Genomic DNA, 17,367 nt, shown 5'->3' on the forward strand with positions numbered 1-17,367 from the left:
ATCTCCAAATATCTTCAACATTAGTGCTTATTTGAAATGTCTCTTTTTAAAATAAAATGTATTGTGGTGAAATGATAACATTTTAATATCCCTACATTTCTCCACATACTATAATTCCTGAGAAGCTGAAGAAGCACAGAATAAAAGGTGCCACCAAAGCATACATCTCAAAAAATGCCATTTAATTATTCAGTGTGACTGGGGGAGCCAAAGTCAATGTGTTTCAAAGAGAAAACTCCTAGAGAGGGTAAAGGTTTTTCTGCAAACCCAAATATCAACAGCTAGAACTGATTTGAAAAACTGTCCTTCAATGGACATGCTCCCTCTGCCTCCTATTTTGTGGTACTGCTGAATAGAGTTAAATGATGAAATTGCCATAGTTTATTTTATCTTTTATATATCTTTAAAACAATTCTTTATTATGAAAAGGAACATTGAAAACTCAATGGTTAATTAACACTGGAAATATAGATATTCAGGAGAGAGGGCCTTTTCTTTTCTTTTTTGCGAATTCTGATTCAACATCTAAAATGGCTGAATACAATTCTATGAAAAAGAGGAAGGTACATATTCCTGCCTCAGCACAGGGAGATGGACTATATGACCTCTTGAGGTCCCTTCCATCCTGACATTTCTATGATTTTTATGATTCTCCATTACACTTTAAAATTGTAGTTCTTAAAATGTTCTTTAAATTTGGAGGTTCTAAATTTAGTAATTTTTTTTGCCATTTTTCTATTCTTTATTTTAGGATTTTTATAATGTGTAGCAGGGAAACGTAAAGGAAAAGCCAGCAGAGAATTATTCAGGTACATAATAGAGTAGATGATAAAACTTTCCAGCTATTGTGGGCCTTATCTAAAGCCAATGACTGAAGTCAATGGAAAGATTGCATGTAAGTGTTTGAAAGATCAGGGCTCATTATTGTAGCTGTTTGCTATATAATAGTGGGAGGAGTAGATTAGACCCTAGGCACAGAAGAGATCAGGTCTTTAGCCACATCTAGTAATACTATTTTATTAACCAGATTTTCTTTTTCACAGGAAAGTCCACAGAACCATCACAATAGGTCTTACTCCTGCTTGCACCTTCTTAGAGGCAGAAACCAGACCTGACAAGCAAAGAATGCTGAGAGTTGCCACATCCCTGAAGACCCAGCAAGTTAAAAGATACTTCCAAAGCTGCTACATAAAGGTAAGTTCTTTAAAGTTTAATTAAGAAATTATTTGATAGAACCAAAAATTTATGTAACACTTTGTCAAGGTTCCTCCCCCACTCTGAACACAAGGGTACAGATGTGGGGATCTGCATGAAAACCTCCTAAGCTTATCTTTACCAGCTTAGGTCAAAACTTCCCCAAGGTACAAAATATTCCACCCTTTGTCCTTGGTTTGGCCACTACCACCACCAAACAAATACTGGTTACTGGGGAAGAGCTGTTTGGAAACGTCTTTCCCCCCAAAATACTTCCCAAAACCTTGCACCCCACTTCCTGGACAAGGTTTGGTAAAAAGCCTCACCAATTTGCCTAGGTGTCTACAGACCCAGACCCTTGGATCTTAATAACAATGAACAATCCTCCCAACACTTGCACCCCCCTTTCCTGGGAAATGTTGGATAAAAAACCTCACCAATTTGCATAGGTGACCACAGACCTAAACCCTTGGATCTGAGAACAATGAAAAAGCATTCAGTTTTCTTACAAGAAGACTTTTAATAGAAATAGGAGTAAATAGAAGTAAAGAAATCCTCTCTGTAAAATCAGGATGGTAGATACCTTACAGGGTAATTAGATTTAAAACATAGAGAATCCCTCTAGGTGAAACCTTAAGTTACAAAAAAGATACACAGACAGAAATAGTTATTCTATTCAGCACAATTCTTTTCTCAGCCATTTAAAGAAATCATAATCTTACACATACCTAGCTAGATTACTTACTAAAAGTTCTAAGACTCCATTCCTGGTCTATCCCCGACAAAAGCAGCATATAGACAGACAGAGACCCTTTGTTTCTCTCCCTCCTCCCGGCTTTTGAAAGTATCTTGTCTCCTCATTGGTCATTTTGGTCAGGTGCCAGCGAGTTTACCTTTAGCTTTTTAACCCTTTACAGGAGAGAGGAGTTTTCCTCTGGCCAGGAGGGATTTTAAAGGGTTTTACCCTTCCCTTTATATTTATGACACGCCCCCCAAATCTCAGCTAGGGTGAAACACTGGCTGGGATTTCTTCCTGGAGCTCTAGGAAGAACAGAGTTAATAAGACACATGCATCTCTAAATATACTACCAAGTACATAAAGACTAACAATATTTTCCACATCTCAAGGATGATTTTAACCAGTTGATTCTGGGAAACTTTCACGGGAGAGTGCATCAGCCACTTTGTTAGAAGCTCCTGAGATGTGTTGGATGTCGAAATCAAAATCTTGGAGAGCTAAACTCCACCGAAGAAATTTTTTGTTAGTTTCTTTGACGGTGTGAAGCCACTTCAGTGCAGCATGGTCGGTTTGCAGGTGGAAACGCCATCCCCAAACATAGGGGCGTAGCTTTTCCAGAGCGTAGACAATGGCATAACATTCTTTTTCACCGACTGACCAGTTGTTTTCCCTCTCAGACAGTTTTTTGCTGAGAAACACTAAAGGGTGGAATTCTTGATCAGGTCCTTTCTGCATTAAAACTGCTCCCACACCACGCTCGGACGCATCTGTGGTTACTAGGAATGGTTTGTCAAAGTCTGGGGCCCTTAGTACAGGGTCAGACATGAGTGTCGCTTTAAGCTTGTTAAAGGCCTTCTGACACTTTTTGGTCCACTGAACAGCATTTGGCTGTTTCTTTTTGGTTAGGTCTGTCAGTGGGGCAGTGATTTGGCTGTATTGCGATACAAATCATCTGTAATAACCGGCCAAGCCTAAGAAGGATTGAACCCGTTTCTTTGACTTTGGGACAGGCCACTTTTGGATAGCATCCACTTTGGCCTGTAGGGGGCTGATAGTTCCTTGACCCACCTGGTGTCCAAGGTAAGTCACTCTGTTTAGGCCTATTTGACACTTCTTAGCCTTAACAGTTAGTCCTGCCTCCCTTATGCGCTCAAGGACTTTTTGTAGATGTTCCAGGTGGTCTGCCCAGGAATCCGAAAATATGGCCACATCATCAAGGAAGGCGACTGCATATTCTCCTAATCCTGCTAGGAGACCATCTACAAGTCTTTGGAAGGTGGTGGGTGCATTTCGCAGCCCGAAAGGGAGTACATTAAATTCATACAGCCCGAGATGTGTGGTGAAGGCTGACCTTTCCTTGGCAGATTCATCTAGTGGTACCTGCCAGTACCCCTTGGTTAACTCCAAGGTAGAGATGAACTGGGCCCATCCCATTTTCTCTAATAGTTCATCTGTGCGTGGCATTGGATAGTTGTCTGGACGAGTTACAGCAGTTAGTTTATGGTAGTCCATGCAAAAACGTATTTCCCCATCTGGTTTGGGAGCTAAAACCACTGGAGATGCCCATGCACTTCCAGAGGGGTGGATTACACCCATCTGTAACATATCCTGGATCTCCCATTCTATAGCAGTTTTAGCTTGAGGAGACACCCGGTAAAGGTTGGACTCTAATTGGGTGAGCATTACCTGTGTCAATGGAGTGGTATGCCCGTTCAGTCAGTCCTGGGGTGGCTGAGAACGTTGGCATGTACCTAGTGCACAGCTCCTTGATCTGCTGTCGCTGCATACGCCCAAGGGTCGTGGAGAGGTTCACCTCTTCCACACCACTAGCACTTTTCCCTTCCTAGTAGACACATTCAGGCCACTAAGCGTCGTCTCCTCCCTGGGCTGTAAACTGACAAACCTTTAATTCTCTGGAATAAAAGGGCTTTAGAGAATTAATATGGTACACCTTAGGCTTTCAGTTGGAGGTGGGGAATGCTATGAGATAATTAACAGCTCCCAGGAGCTCCTGGACCGTGAATGGCCCTCCCCATGATGCTTCCATTTTATGTGCCTGGAGTGCCTTTAAGACCATTACCTGGTCTCCTACTTTGAAGGAACGCTCTCTGGCATGTTTATCATACCAGGCTTTTTGCTCTTTTTGAGCATCCTGTAAGTTTTCTCTAGCAAGGGCTAAAGAGTTTCGGAGGTGTTTTGTAGGTTGGTTACAAAGTCCAGAATGTTAGTTCCTGGAGAAGGTGTAAATCCCTCCCATTGCTGCTTCACCAACTGCAATGGCCCCTTAACCTCACGGCCATATACAAGTTCAAATGGGGAAAACCCTAAACTGGGGTGTGGTACAGCTCTGTAGGCAAAGAGCAACTGCTGCAACACTAGGTCCCAATCATTGGAGTGCTCATTTACGAATTTACGTATCATGGCCCCCAAAGTTCCATTAAACTTCTCCACCATGCCATTTGTTTGATGGTGGTAAGGAGTGGCAACCAAGTGATTTACCCCATGAGCTTCCCAAAGGTTTTCCATAGTTTCTGCTAGGAAATTAGTCCCTGCATCTCTGAGGATGTCGGAGGGCCAACCTACCCTGGCAAAAATGTCTGCTAGTGCCTGGCACACACTTTTAGCCCTGGTGTTGCTTAGAGCTACTGCTTCCGGCCATCGGGTAGCAAAATCCATGAAAGTCAGTATGTACTGCTTTCCTCTGGGTGTCTTTTTCGGAAAAGGACCCAGAATATCCACAGCTACTCGCTGAAATGGAACTTCAATGATGGGGAGTGGCTGGAGAGGGGCTTTGACCTGGTCTTGGGGTTTTCCCACTCTTTGGCATACTTCACAAGACTGGACATAGGTAGAAACATCCTGGCCCATTCCCTCCCAGTGGAGTGACCCCCCGAAATGGTTTTTGTTCCTGTTCACCCCAGCATGGCCACTTGGGTGATCATGGGCTAAGCTCAAGAGTTTGGCCCGGTATTTAGTTGGAACTACCAACTGTCTCTGAGGATGCCAGTCTTCCTGGTGTCCACCAGAAAGAGTTCCCTTGTATAAAAGTACTGTTTCTACAACAAACCTGGATCGATTAGAAGAGCTGAAAGGCGGTGGGTTGCTCCGTGCCACCATCCAAGCTCTCTGGAGGCTTTCATCTGCTTCCTGTTTGGTCTGGAACTGTTCCCTTGATGCTGGAGACATCAGTTCCTCATTGGATTGTGGACCTAGGCTTGGTCCCTCTTGGAGCGATGTAGGGGATGGGGCTGTTTCCATTGACTGTGAACCGCTTTCCGCTGGTGCACTATGTTGGGATTCAGGCTCCAGCTGAGCCTTTTGTGTAGGGTTATCGGCTGCTGCCAGTTCAGGTTTGGTGGGGCCCTCTGGTGCTGAGGTTGCAAGTACTGGATTCAGTGCTAGCAATGGGTCTGGTGTTGGTTGTTCGGCTGGTTCCGGTTCTGGGACTGGTTCCATCTGGGTCTCTGGGACTGGATCCACTACTGCTGTTGCAGACATTGGCCTGGGGTCCGGGTCCATCACCTCTGACCGGGTCCTGATAGAAGTTTCCGGAACAGAGCTAGGCCTTACGGCTTGTTTAGCCTGGCTATGGGTGATTATTCCCACCCTCTTGGCCTGCTTCACATGATTGGCCAAGTCTTCCCCCAACAGCATGGGGATGGGATAATCATCATAGACTGCAAAAGTCCATGTTCCTGACCAGCCCTGGTACCGGACAGGCAACTTGGCTGTAGGCAAATTGAAAGAGTTGGACTTGAAGGGTTGAATCATCACTTGGATCTCTGGGTTGATTAAGTTGGGGTCCACTAAGGAAGCATGGATAGCTGACACTTGTGCTCCGGTGTCCCTCCACGCGGTGACCTTCTTCCCGCCCACACCACAGTTTCCCTCCGCTCCAAGGGTATCTGGGAGGTATCTGGGCCTGGAGACCTCTGGTGTGATTCCGGTGCAATGAACTGTAATCTGTTGGGGTTCTTGGGGCAGTTGGCATTTACATGCCCCAGCTCGTCACATTTAAAACATCTTCCAGCTGACGGGTCACTGGGGCAAGGTGGGTTGCTGGAGAACGGGGTGGTGGGACAATAAGGGGTCTGGAGGGTTCTTTGGGAGGTAGGTGGGGCTTTAGGCGGCCCCTGGTGATAGCGTGTGGTCTGGGGTTGTCTCTTCTGGTCTCCGCTCCCACTGTGACCAGTTTTCTTCTTCTCGGCCACTTCCACCCATCTGGCTCCAATCTCTCCTGCCTTGATTACAGTTTTGGGCTTCCCATCTAGGATGTATCTTTCTATTTCCTCAGGAACACCCTCTAAGAATTGTTCCATTTGTATTAGGAAGGGCAAATTTACTGGAGATTCAACACTTGCTCCTGATATCCAGGCATCCCAATGTTTCACAATGCGGTAGGCATGTCGGGTAAATGACACGTCTGGTTTCCACCTTAGGGCTCTGAACCTCCGATGAAAATGCTCGGGTGTTATCCCCATTCTGACTCTCGCCTTGGATTTAAACAGTTCATACTTGTTCATGTGTTCTTTAGGCATTTCAGCTGTCACCTCAGCTAAGGGTCCACTGAGCTGCAGCCTCAGCTCTACCATGTATTGGTCAGTAGAGATGTTGTACCCAAGGCAGGCCCTTCGAAGTTTTCTAGGAAGGCCTCAGTATCATTGCCTGCATTGTAGGAACTTTCTGGGATGGGGAGTGGTACCTGGAGACGGATTGCTAGGGTTTGTTGGTATATTCTGCTGAGCCTTTATCTTCTCCATCTCCTCCACATGCTTCCTCTCTTTTTCCCTCTCCTCCAGTTCTTTGGCCCTTGCCTCCATTTCTTTGGCTCTTGCCTCCATAGCTCTCCTGTGAGCAGCCGCTTGGTGTTGTTCTTCCTCTTTCGCTGCCTCCCTTTCTTTTTCCTTCTCCTCCTTCTTCAGCCGCATGAGTTCTATCTGTTTTTCATGTTCCCTTTGTTTTTCCTCAGCCTGAAACCTGGATAATTCCAGCTTTTGTCGAGCCGTGGATTTTGTCATTCTAACCTCTCTGTTTTTAACTAACTTTACACCCGAGGTTTAGAAATAAACAAACAAAACTTGGCTGTAAAATTTTGCTGTGCTGGAATAGAATACCTATTCTGTGATAGCGATTGTCAGCCTACAGAAAAAGACAATTCCCTTGTCTCTGCTCTGGGCTCAATTCAAAGCAAAAAACCTCCAACTACTTGGAAACCTGCTTACCAGCAGCCTAAAGGAAAAAAAAATCCTTTTCAAACTTGTGCTCCTTGTAAAAAATCAAAATCCCCCCCCCAAAAAAAAACAAACAAAAAAAACCAAACCTGCCACTTTTGTCTCCAGGCAAATGGGTAGAACACCCTCCCGACCCCCCGTTTACTTTTAGGGGGAAAAAAATTCTGGCTTGGAAGACTGTGAATTTCCCTGCAGGAGTTAAGTACCCTGCCTCCAGGCAAAGAAAACCTGCAATTCACAAAGATAATCCCCTTTTGTCTCTGCTTGGCCACAAAGCAGAGAAAAAACAAGCTGCTTTCAGTTTCAGCTGCTTTCTGGACTTCCTTTCCAAAGGAAAAAAAATGCTTTTTAAAATCTGTATTTCTAGTTCAAAAAATCTCAACTGGATCTCAACATGATTTCAGGTTAATCCCACCACTTTGCCACCATGTCAAGGTTCCTCCCCGACTCTGAACGCAAGGGTACAGATGTGGGGACCTGCATGAAAACCTCCTAAGCTTATCTTTACCAGTTTAGGTCAAAACTTCCCCAAGGTACAAAATATTCCACCCTTTGTCCTTGGATTGGCCGCTACCACCACCAAACTAATACTGGTTACTGGCGAAGAGCTGTTTGGAAACATCTTTCCCCCCAAAATACTTCCCAAAACCTTGCACCCCACTTCCTGGACAAGGTTTGGTAAAAAGCCTCACCAATTTGCCTAGGTGACTACAGACCCAGACCCTTGGATCTTAAGAACAATGAACAATCCTCCCAACACTTGCACCCCCCTTTCCTGGGAAATGTTGGATAAAAAACCTCACCAATTTGCATAGGTGACCACAGACCCAAACCCTTGGATCTGAGAACAATGAAAAAGCATTCAGTTTTCTTACAAGAAGACTTTTAATAGAAATAGGAGTAAATAGAAGTAAAGAAATCCCCTCTGTAAAATCAGGATGGTAGATACCTTACAGGGTAATTAGATTCAAAACATAGAGAATCCCTCTAGGTGAAACCTTAAGTTACAAAAAAGATACACAGACAGAAATAGTTATTCTATTCAGCACAATTCTTTTCTCAGCCATTTAAAGAAATCATAATCTAATACATACCTAGCTAGATTACTTACTAAAAGTTCTAAGACTCCATTCCTGGTCTATCCCCGACAAAAGCAGCATATAGACAGACAGAGACCCTTTGTTTCTCTCCCTCCTCCCAGCTTTTGAAAGTATCTTGTCTCCTCATTGGTCATTTTGGTCAGGTGCCAGTGAATTTACCTTTAGCTTCTTAACCCTTTACAGGTGAGAGGAGTTCTTCTCTGGCCAGGAGGGATTTTAAAGGGTTTTACCCTTCCCTTTATATTTATGACACACTTCCTGCTGCAGAGAAGCTTCAAATTCCATCACAACTATGGAGGACAGATATGCCCACAAAGAAAATGGAGGTGAGTGTGACAGTTTAAGCCTCACTTAAAACTATAATCTCTGTGCTGGGTGAGTTAGATCTGCAGATTTTCTAGACAGAAGAAAGGAAACTATTTAGGTAAGATAAATGTTCCTGTTCTTCACAGGGAAAGTCTGCAGCTACATTACAATGGGATATCCAATAGTAGTGTGTCACCAAAGCAGGAAAACAAAGGATGAATGAGAAATTGTGAGAAGCTCTCCCTCCCATGTACATTTTTCTAAAAAATAAATAAATAAGTTACTAAGCATTGTGTGTGGCTCCCTTCCTCCAGTGGTAAAGACTGAGGGGACTTGCACATTTAGCCCTGGTCTACACTATGAATTTAGGTCGGATTTAGCAGCTTTAGATCAGTTTAGCCTTGCACCCGTCCACACTATGAAGCCATTTTTTACGACTTTAAGGGCTCTTAAAACCGGTTTCTGGAATCCTCCCCGATGAGTGGATTAGCGCTGAAATCGACCTCGCTGGGTCGAATTTGGGGTAGTGTGGATGCAATTCAATGGTATTTGCCTCCGGAAGCTATCCCAGAGTGCTCCATTGTGACAGCTCTGGACAGTGCTCTCAACTCAGATGCACTGGCCAGGTAGACAGGAAAAGCCCAGCGAACTTTTGAATTTCATCTCCTGTTTGTCCAGTGTGGTGAGCTCATCAGCAGAGGTGACCATGCAGAGCTCTTCAGCACAGGTGACCATGGAGTCCCAGAATCGCAAAAGAGCTCCAGCATGGACCAAACAGGAGGTACTGGATCTTATCGCTGTATGGGGAGATGAATCCGTGCTATCAGAACTCCGTTCCAAAAGACGAAATGCCAAAATATTTGAAAAAAATCTCCAAGGGCATGAAGGACAGAGGCTATAACAGGGACCTGCAGCAGCGCCACGTGAAACTTAAGGAGGTCAGGCAAGCCTACCAAAGAACCAGAGAGGCAAACGACTGCTCCGGGTCAGAGCCCCAGACATGCCACATCTATGATGAGCTGCATGCCATTCTTGGGGGTGCCCCTACAACTACCCCAGCCCTGTGCATGGACTCTGTCAATGGACTCTCACGCAACAGTGATGCGGATTTTGGGGATGAGGAAGATGATGATGAGGAGTTGAAGCACAGCAAGCAAGCGGAGAAACCATTTTCTCTGACAGCCAGGAACTGTTTCTCACCCTGGATCTAGTACCCTCCCAACCCACCGAAGGCGGGCTCCCAGACCTAGAAGGCGGAGAAGGGACCTCTGGTGAGTGTACCTTTGTAAATATAATACACGGTTTAAAAGCAAGCATATTTAATGATTAATTTTCCCTGAAGACTTGGGATGCATTCACGGCCAGTACAGCTACTGGAAAAGTCTGTTAATGTGTATGGGGATGGAGCGGGAATCCTCCAGGGACATCTCAATGAAGCTCTCCTGGATGTACTCCCAAAGCCTTTGCAAAAGGTTTCTGGGGAGGGCAGCTTTATTCCGTCCTCCATGGTAGGACACTTTACCACGGCAAGCCAGCAGCACACAGTCTGGAATCATTGCATAAGAAAGCATGGCAGGGTAGGGTCCTGGTGTTTGCTGGCATTCAAGCAACATCCATTCTTTATCTCTCTGTGTTATCCTCAGGAGAGTGATATCATTCATGGTCACCTGGTTGAAATAGTGGAATTTTATTAAGGAGACATTCAGAGGTGGCTGTTCCTGCTGGGCTGTTTGCCTGTGGCTGAACAGAAATCATCCCCACTGGTAGCCACGTGGTGGAGGGAGGGGAGAAGCAATCATCCCAGAGAGTTGTGTGTGGGGGGGAGCGAGGGGATTAGTTGGGTTTGTGCTGCACATTAACCCAAAAACGGCAGCCCCTCCTTTTAAATGGCCAACCCATTTTAAAGGGCGAACCCAACAGGTGCTTGGTATGTGAAATGAGGGCACTGTTGTTTGAAACCATTCCCTCATGTTAGGAAGGTTAAAGAAGCTAAAAGACTGTGGCTTAGCATGTCTGCCTGCAAGCTGAATTCTGTTGCCCACCGGCCCTGCGTGTGTGATCTCTCACACCATACCAGCAGGCCCTCGATATAAGAGGCAAAATGCGACCTTGTAAAGAAACCACATGTGCTATGTAATATTAACAGCTTGTTTCACCATGAAAGAGTCTACCCATTGTTCTCTAAAATGTCTCTTTTTGAAGACTAATCTCCCTTTTTCCCCTCCTGCAGCTGCAAATGTTTCAATGCTCCCCCTATCATCTCCGTCCCAAAGATCAAAGATTAGAAGCCAGAAAACACGTACTTGCGATGAAATGTTCTCTGAGCTCATGCAGGCCTCCCACGCTGAAAGAGACCAGCACAATGCGTTGAGAGAGACAATGTCAGAGTTAAGGAAAGCACAAAATGAACACGAGGACAGGAAGGATGCACGAGAGGAGAGGAGGGATGAGTGAGAGGACAGGAGGGACGACCGAGAGGAGAGGTGGCGTCAGCATGATGAGAGGAGGCAGGATGCAATGGTGAGGCTACTGGAGGATCAAACTAATATGCTCCGGTGTATGGTTGAGGTGCAGGAAAGGCAGCAGGAGCACAGACTGCCGCTGCAGCCCCTGTGTAACCAACCGACCTCCCCCCCCACCAAGTTCCGTAACCTCCTCACCCAGACGCCCAAGAATGCGGCACCCAACCACTCCACCCCAAGAGGACTGCACAAGCAACAGAAAGCTGGCATTCAATAAGTTTTGAAGTGCAGTGTGGCCTTGTTCTTCCATCCTCCCCTCCTCCCCCACCCCACCCGGTGCTTCCCTCCTTCCTTTTTAAACATCCAAATGCACATTCTACCACCATTCTGCATTTGCTCAGCCTATAGTTGAACAACTCCTGACTACTGTCCAGGGTGCCTGTGTATGGCTTCATGAGACAGGGCATTAAGGGGTAGACTGGGTCCCCAAAGATAACTAGAGGCATTTCAACATCCCCAACAGTTATTTTCTGGTCTGGAAAGTCCCTTGCTGCAGCCATTCCCACTGACCAGAGTTCCTAAAGATGCGAGAATCATGTACCTTTCCTGGCCACCCAATCTGATGTTGGTGAAACATCCCTTGTGATCCACCAGTGCTTGCAGCACCAGTGAGAAGTACCCCTTTCGTTTTATGTACTGGCTGCCTTGGTGGTCTGGTTCCAAGATAGGGATATGCGTTCCATCTATCGCCCCATCACAGTTAGGGAATCCCATTGCAGCAAAGCCATCCACTATGACCTGCACATTTCCCAGAGTCACTACCCTTGATAGCAGCAGCTCAGTGATTGCACTGGCTACTTGCATCACAGCAGCCCCCACAGTAGATTTGCCCACTCCAAATTGATTCCCTACTGACCGGTAGCTGTTTGACGTTGCAAGCTTCCAGAGGGCTATCGCCACTCGCTTGTGAACTGTGAGGGCTGCTCTCATCTTGGTATTCTGGTGCTTCAGGGCAGGGGAAAGTAAGTCACAAAGTTCCATGAAAGTGCCCGTATGCATACGAAAGTTTCACAGCCATTGGGAATCATCCCAGACCTGCAACGTTATGCAGTCCCACCAGTCTGTGCTTGTTTCCCGGGCCCAAAATCGGCATTCCACGGCATGAGCCTGCCCCATTGCCACCAGGATGGCCAAATTGCTGGGGCCCATACTTTGAGAGAAGTCTGTGTCCATGTCCTCATCACTCTCCTCACCTGCTTTTGCAGATTCTGGTTCTGCATATACTGCATGATAATGCACGTGGTGTTTAGAGTGGTCACAACTGCCGTGGTGCCGGGGAAGTCCCGGATGACTGGAAAAAGGCTAATGTAGTGCCAATCTTTAAAAAAGGGAAGAAGGAAGATCCTGGGAACTACAGGCCAGTCAGCCTCACCTCAGTCCCTGGAAAAATCATGGAGCAGGTCCTCAAAGAATCAATCCTGAAGCACTTGCATGAGAGGAAAGTGATCAGGAACAGCCAGCATGGATTCACCAAGGGAAGGTCATGCCTGACTAATCTAATCACCTTTTATGATGAGATTACTGGTTCTGTGGATGAAGGGAAAGCAGTGGATGTATTGTTTCTTGACTTTAGCAAAGCTTTTGACACGGTCTCCCATAGTATTCTTGTCAGCAAGTTAAGGAAGTATGGGCTGGATGAATGCACTATAAGGTGGGTAGAAAGCTGGCTAGATTGTCGGGCTCAACGGGTAGCGATCAATGGCTCCATGTCTAGTTGGCAGCCGGTATCAAGTGGAGTGCCCCAAGGGTCGGTCCTGGGGCCGGTTTTATTCAATATCTTCATAAATGATCTGGAGGATGGTGTGGATTGCACTCTCAGCAAATTTGCGGATGATACTAAACTGGGAGGAGTGGTAGATACGCTGGAGGGGAGGGATAGGATACAGAAGGACCTAGACCAATTGGAAGATTGGGCCAAAAGGAATCTGATGAGGTTCAATAAGGATAAGTGCAGGGTCCTGCACTTAGGACGGAAGAACCCAATGCACAGTTACAGACTAGGGACCGAATGGCTAGGCAGCAGTTCTGCGGAAAAGGACCTAGGGGTGACAGTGGACGAGAAGCTGGATATGAGTCAGCAGTGTGCCCTTGTTGCCAAGAAGGCCAATGGCATTTTGGGATGTATAAGTAGGGGCATAGCGAGCAGATCGAGGGACGTGATCGTTCCCCTCTATTCGACATTGGTGAGGCCTCATCTGGAGTACTGTGTCCAGTTTTGGGCCCCACACTTCAAGAAGGATGTGGATAAATTGGAGAGAGTCCAGCGAAGGGCAACAAAAATGATTAAGGGACTGGAACACATGAGTTATGAGGAGAGGCTGAGGGAGCTGGGATTGTTTAGTCTGCAGAAGAGAAGAATGAGGGGGGATTTGATAGCTGCTTTCAACTACCTGAAAGGGGGTTCCAAAGAGGATGGCTCTAGACTGTTCTCAATGGTAGCAGATGACAGAATGCGGAGTAATGGTCTCAAGTTGCAGTGGGGGAGGTTTAGATTGGATATTAGGAAAAACTTTTTCACTAAGAGGGTGGTGAAACACTGGAATGCGTTACCTAGGGAGGTGGTAGAATCTCCTTCCTTAGAGGTTTTTAAGGTCAGGCTTGACAAAGCCCTGGCTGGGATGATTTAACTGGGAATTGGTCCTGCTTTGAGCAGGGGGTTGGACTAGATGACCTTCTGGGGTCCCTTCCAACCCTGATATTCTATGATTCTATGATCTGAGCAGGCTCCATGCTTGCTGTAGTATGGTGTGAGTAGGAAAGCAGAGTGGCAATGGAAACGGCGGGTGGATGATGATGCTGACAGCAATATGGCGCCCGCACGGAAAAAGGCATGAAATGATTGTCGGCCATTGCTTTCACAGAGGGAGGGAGGGGTAGGCTGGCAGCAGATGGTGCTGCTGGCTGGGAGAGCTATCCCTCTGCCAATATTCCTGGCAGGTCTGAATCTCCATTAGACAAAACTTAAAGAAGAGAATGACCTGAGTGACTCCCATTTATTTGCAGGTGCCCATGACAGTCCTCACCGAGATCTGCCAGGAGCACCCATGTCTGCCCAGGCGCCCCGACCGACCTGACCTAGGCTGGCCAGAGCACCCAGAAGATGAGGAGGAGGGCTACCAGTCGTACTGCACTATCTGCTGCCACAAGGCAATGAGTTGCTGCTGTGTAGCAATGCAGTCCCACGACTGCCATCACCCAGGAGATGTGCGGTGATGGTGAGCTGAGCAGGCTCCATGCTTGCCGTGGTATGGAGTCTGTATGGGTAACCCAGGAAAAAAGGCGTGAAACGATTTTCTGCCATTGCTTTCATGGAGGGAGGGAGGGAGGGAAGGAGGGAGGGAATGGGGACCTGAGACATATACCCAGAACCACGTGCAACAATGTTTTTTGCCCCATCAGGCATTGGGATCTCAACCCAGAATTCCAATGGGTGGCAGAGACTGTGGGAACTGTGGGACAGCTACCCACAATGCAGCGGTCCGGAAGTCAACGCTAGCCTCGGTACTGTGGACACACTCCACCGACTTAATGGTCTTAATGGTTTGAAGTGGGGGGACACACAATCGACTGTATAAAATCACTTTCTAAAAATTCGACTTCTATAAAGTCAACCTAATTTCATAGTGTAGACATACCCTTAGTTTGAAGAACAGAGTGAAGGAGTGAAAAGTGGCCATTCTACATCTTTCTTCGTATGTTGGATATGATTCCTCAGGCCAGGAGGCTTCCATGACTCTGAGGAGGGAGAAGGTGTCTATGTTTGAAAGCTTCTGAAATGTATCAAGTTAGCCAGCTAATAACTGAAGGCTTAGTAGAAGCTTTTTAATTTTGTGTGTATGTTTTTAGTTTATGATGGAGAGGTGCAGGCCCACAGAACTAGGGTTTTGTTTTTTTTTCAGACTTTAGACTCTGATCACTGAATCGGTATTTTGAGGAGCAATAATTTGAAATCTTTCTGAAGAGTATTATGCAGATTCTGTATTCTGCCTCTAAAAAAGAAAACATGGGAGGCAGTGGGAGAGAAGAGGAGTTAGTTCAACCACAGGTAAATTTATACTCCCAACAGTTGATGCAACTGTCATGTCTAGCTAAAGAAGTGGCAAGTCTGTATTTAAAAGAATAATATAATAAAAATTAAGTCACCTCAGCAGCCTTTCATATGCTGTCCTCACTTTTTGTGCTAGACTCACGCATGCAAGGTCACACTCCTTGTTATCATTCAAAATCACAAGATCTTCTGAACTTGAAGCCTTATTTGAGAAAAAATTCCTTAGTAATAGCTCTTGTGAGAGATTGCACCCCTCTCCTCACCAACCAGCATGAGATTTACAGTAAGAGCAATTAAATACATTCTGTGTCCCAATCACACCACCAGCTGTGCCTGATCCCATGGAAAACCATGGGAGCCTCCTTTAAATAAATAAAGATAGGAAAATCTAAGGAAACTGGTAGCTGAAAAAGAAGTGTAGACATTACCACAGGTGTTGATACTCTTTATATCCACTTTGAAGATCCCTCCAGTAGTTCTAACTAGCTTATTGAATACACCAAGTGTCACAAGAGAGGAGATACTATGGGGGGAGAGCAAAAAAACCTGTATATCTTTCAAGTAAGTATGACTTCCGGGGCAAGTGGCATGACATTTCAAAGTGCTGGTTCGATACTACATCAGAATGACTTCTAGACAGAGGCATCCAGCCTGGCTTACAACTGTAAATTAAACATAACTCCAAAATCAAGCTTATTGACATCCCCTTGTCCCTCCGCTGATTGAAACACCAAAGTATGAAGACTGAAATGTACAATCAGTTTCAAGGTGAGGTAATTGATCTCTCTGGGAACAAGATAATGGACTCTGAACCAGAAGTTCTTGAACAGATTTCTCTGGAAGCCAGAGTTCAGGATATAGATCCTAAATTCCACCATAAGAGCCATTTCCAATAGTTTATTCTTCCTATCACTAATTGGTCTAAACCCACCTATTTATACAGTATTATTTAGCCTCCCACAGGAGATTTCAGCTTCACATGCAACAGACAGTATTACCAGTATCCTACTTCACCTTTTGGCCTACCTGCCACTCCAAGTTCTAATTTAGTGTTCTGCATTTTCAGTTTTTACTGATTTTTCACTGATAAATTACCAGTTTTTTTAATTAAGGGAGCTTGGTTTATACTGATTTATACCTGTTTATCAATCCAAATTCAATATTTTTGGGATACTTTGTTAGTGTTTAACAAAACTCCTTTTACATGATTGTTGAGTCCGCTTTGTAAAACACAGAACAGCCATGCAGTGGATGTCGGAAAATCAAACAGCATTAATATCGCACTTTGGCTCACAAGGAAACTCTGCTCACCTATTTCTTTGCGTCCATTTGGTATGGTGCTGAATTTAAACAATCAATCCTTTACAGACAGATTAGGTCAAAAAATAAACATGGGGCAAAAATACAAATCTATGCCTGAATACCAACAAGAAAAAGCAGTGCTTAGAAATTTTCAAAAAAGTTAAGACAGGACCAGATAGGTTGCATTGTGCTGCAAGTATTGCAGCATTGAGGTCAGTCCTCAGGCTGACAGATTAAAGGAGCACGTCAAAAGCAAGTGACACAAGAAGCTTAAAGAAGACAGTGAGCTGTAGAATAAACAGTCAATATCAGGACTTTTCATAGGGCTTTAATGAAAGAGAGGACATAGAAGATTGTGTCAAGAAATTTGTGCATGCTCTTTGTTTTGACAGCCAACCGCTGTTAATTACAGAGGGGCCTATTGGTGACTCTTCAGCAGCAAAACCCCTTCCGAATACAGACAACCTCACTCATAAGTATCTGAAAGAAAATTATGATGTTTTAGTATCTGAACTGATGGAACAAAATGTTGGAAATGTGGCGTCTAATCTGATTTTTGACAGGCCTCCCGAGGCTTTAGAGCGTCCGATTCTTGACCTTTTATTTTTGTTTGTTTTATTTCACAGCAAATAAACCTGCATTGTCTTGTGCTGAGGGGACATTCATCCCCTCTGCTGACAGCCATTTTGTTGACACAGCAATAACTGACATGTTTGAGATGTACCAACTAACTTCGGAAAATATGGCCACAACTAACACTGCTTCCTACATGGATAAGTTTAAACTGAAACTGGAGCTGCTACATGTTACCTGTCCTGCTCCTCTGATTAACTGTTGGATTGTCAGAAGTTACTGCTACAGAAGAAATGAAAGACGGGCAATCTTGCATCATTGGATTCAGGGCTGTTTTCAAGCATGCAAACAA

General features: G+C 45.3%; 1 protein-coding gene across 1 annotated transcript in view; it reads left to right on the forward strand.

The window, feature by feature from the left end:
* LOC140906122 (uncharacterized) overlaps positions 1–17,367 on the forward strand; it is a 70,909-nt gene that overhangs the window by 52,759 nt on the left and 783 nt on the right. Inside the window, exon 3 of the mRNA XM_073329628.1 lies at positions 1,044–1,194. Within this exon, the coding sequence (XP_073185729.1) occupies positions 1,044–1,194 (151 nt within the window). The remainder of the gene's footprint in view (positions 1–1,043; positions 1,195–17,367) is intronic.

This window comes from Lepidochelys kempii, chromosome 2 (genome assembly GCF_965140265.1).
Source record: "Lepidochelys kempii isolate rLepKem1 chromosome 2, rLepKem1.hap2, whole genome shotgun sequence".
NCBI lineage: Eukaryota > Metazoa > Chordata > Testudines > Cheloniidae > Lepidochelys > Lepidochelys kempii.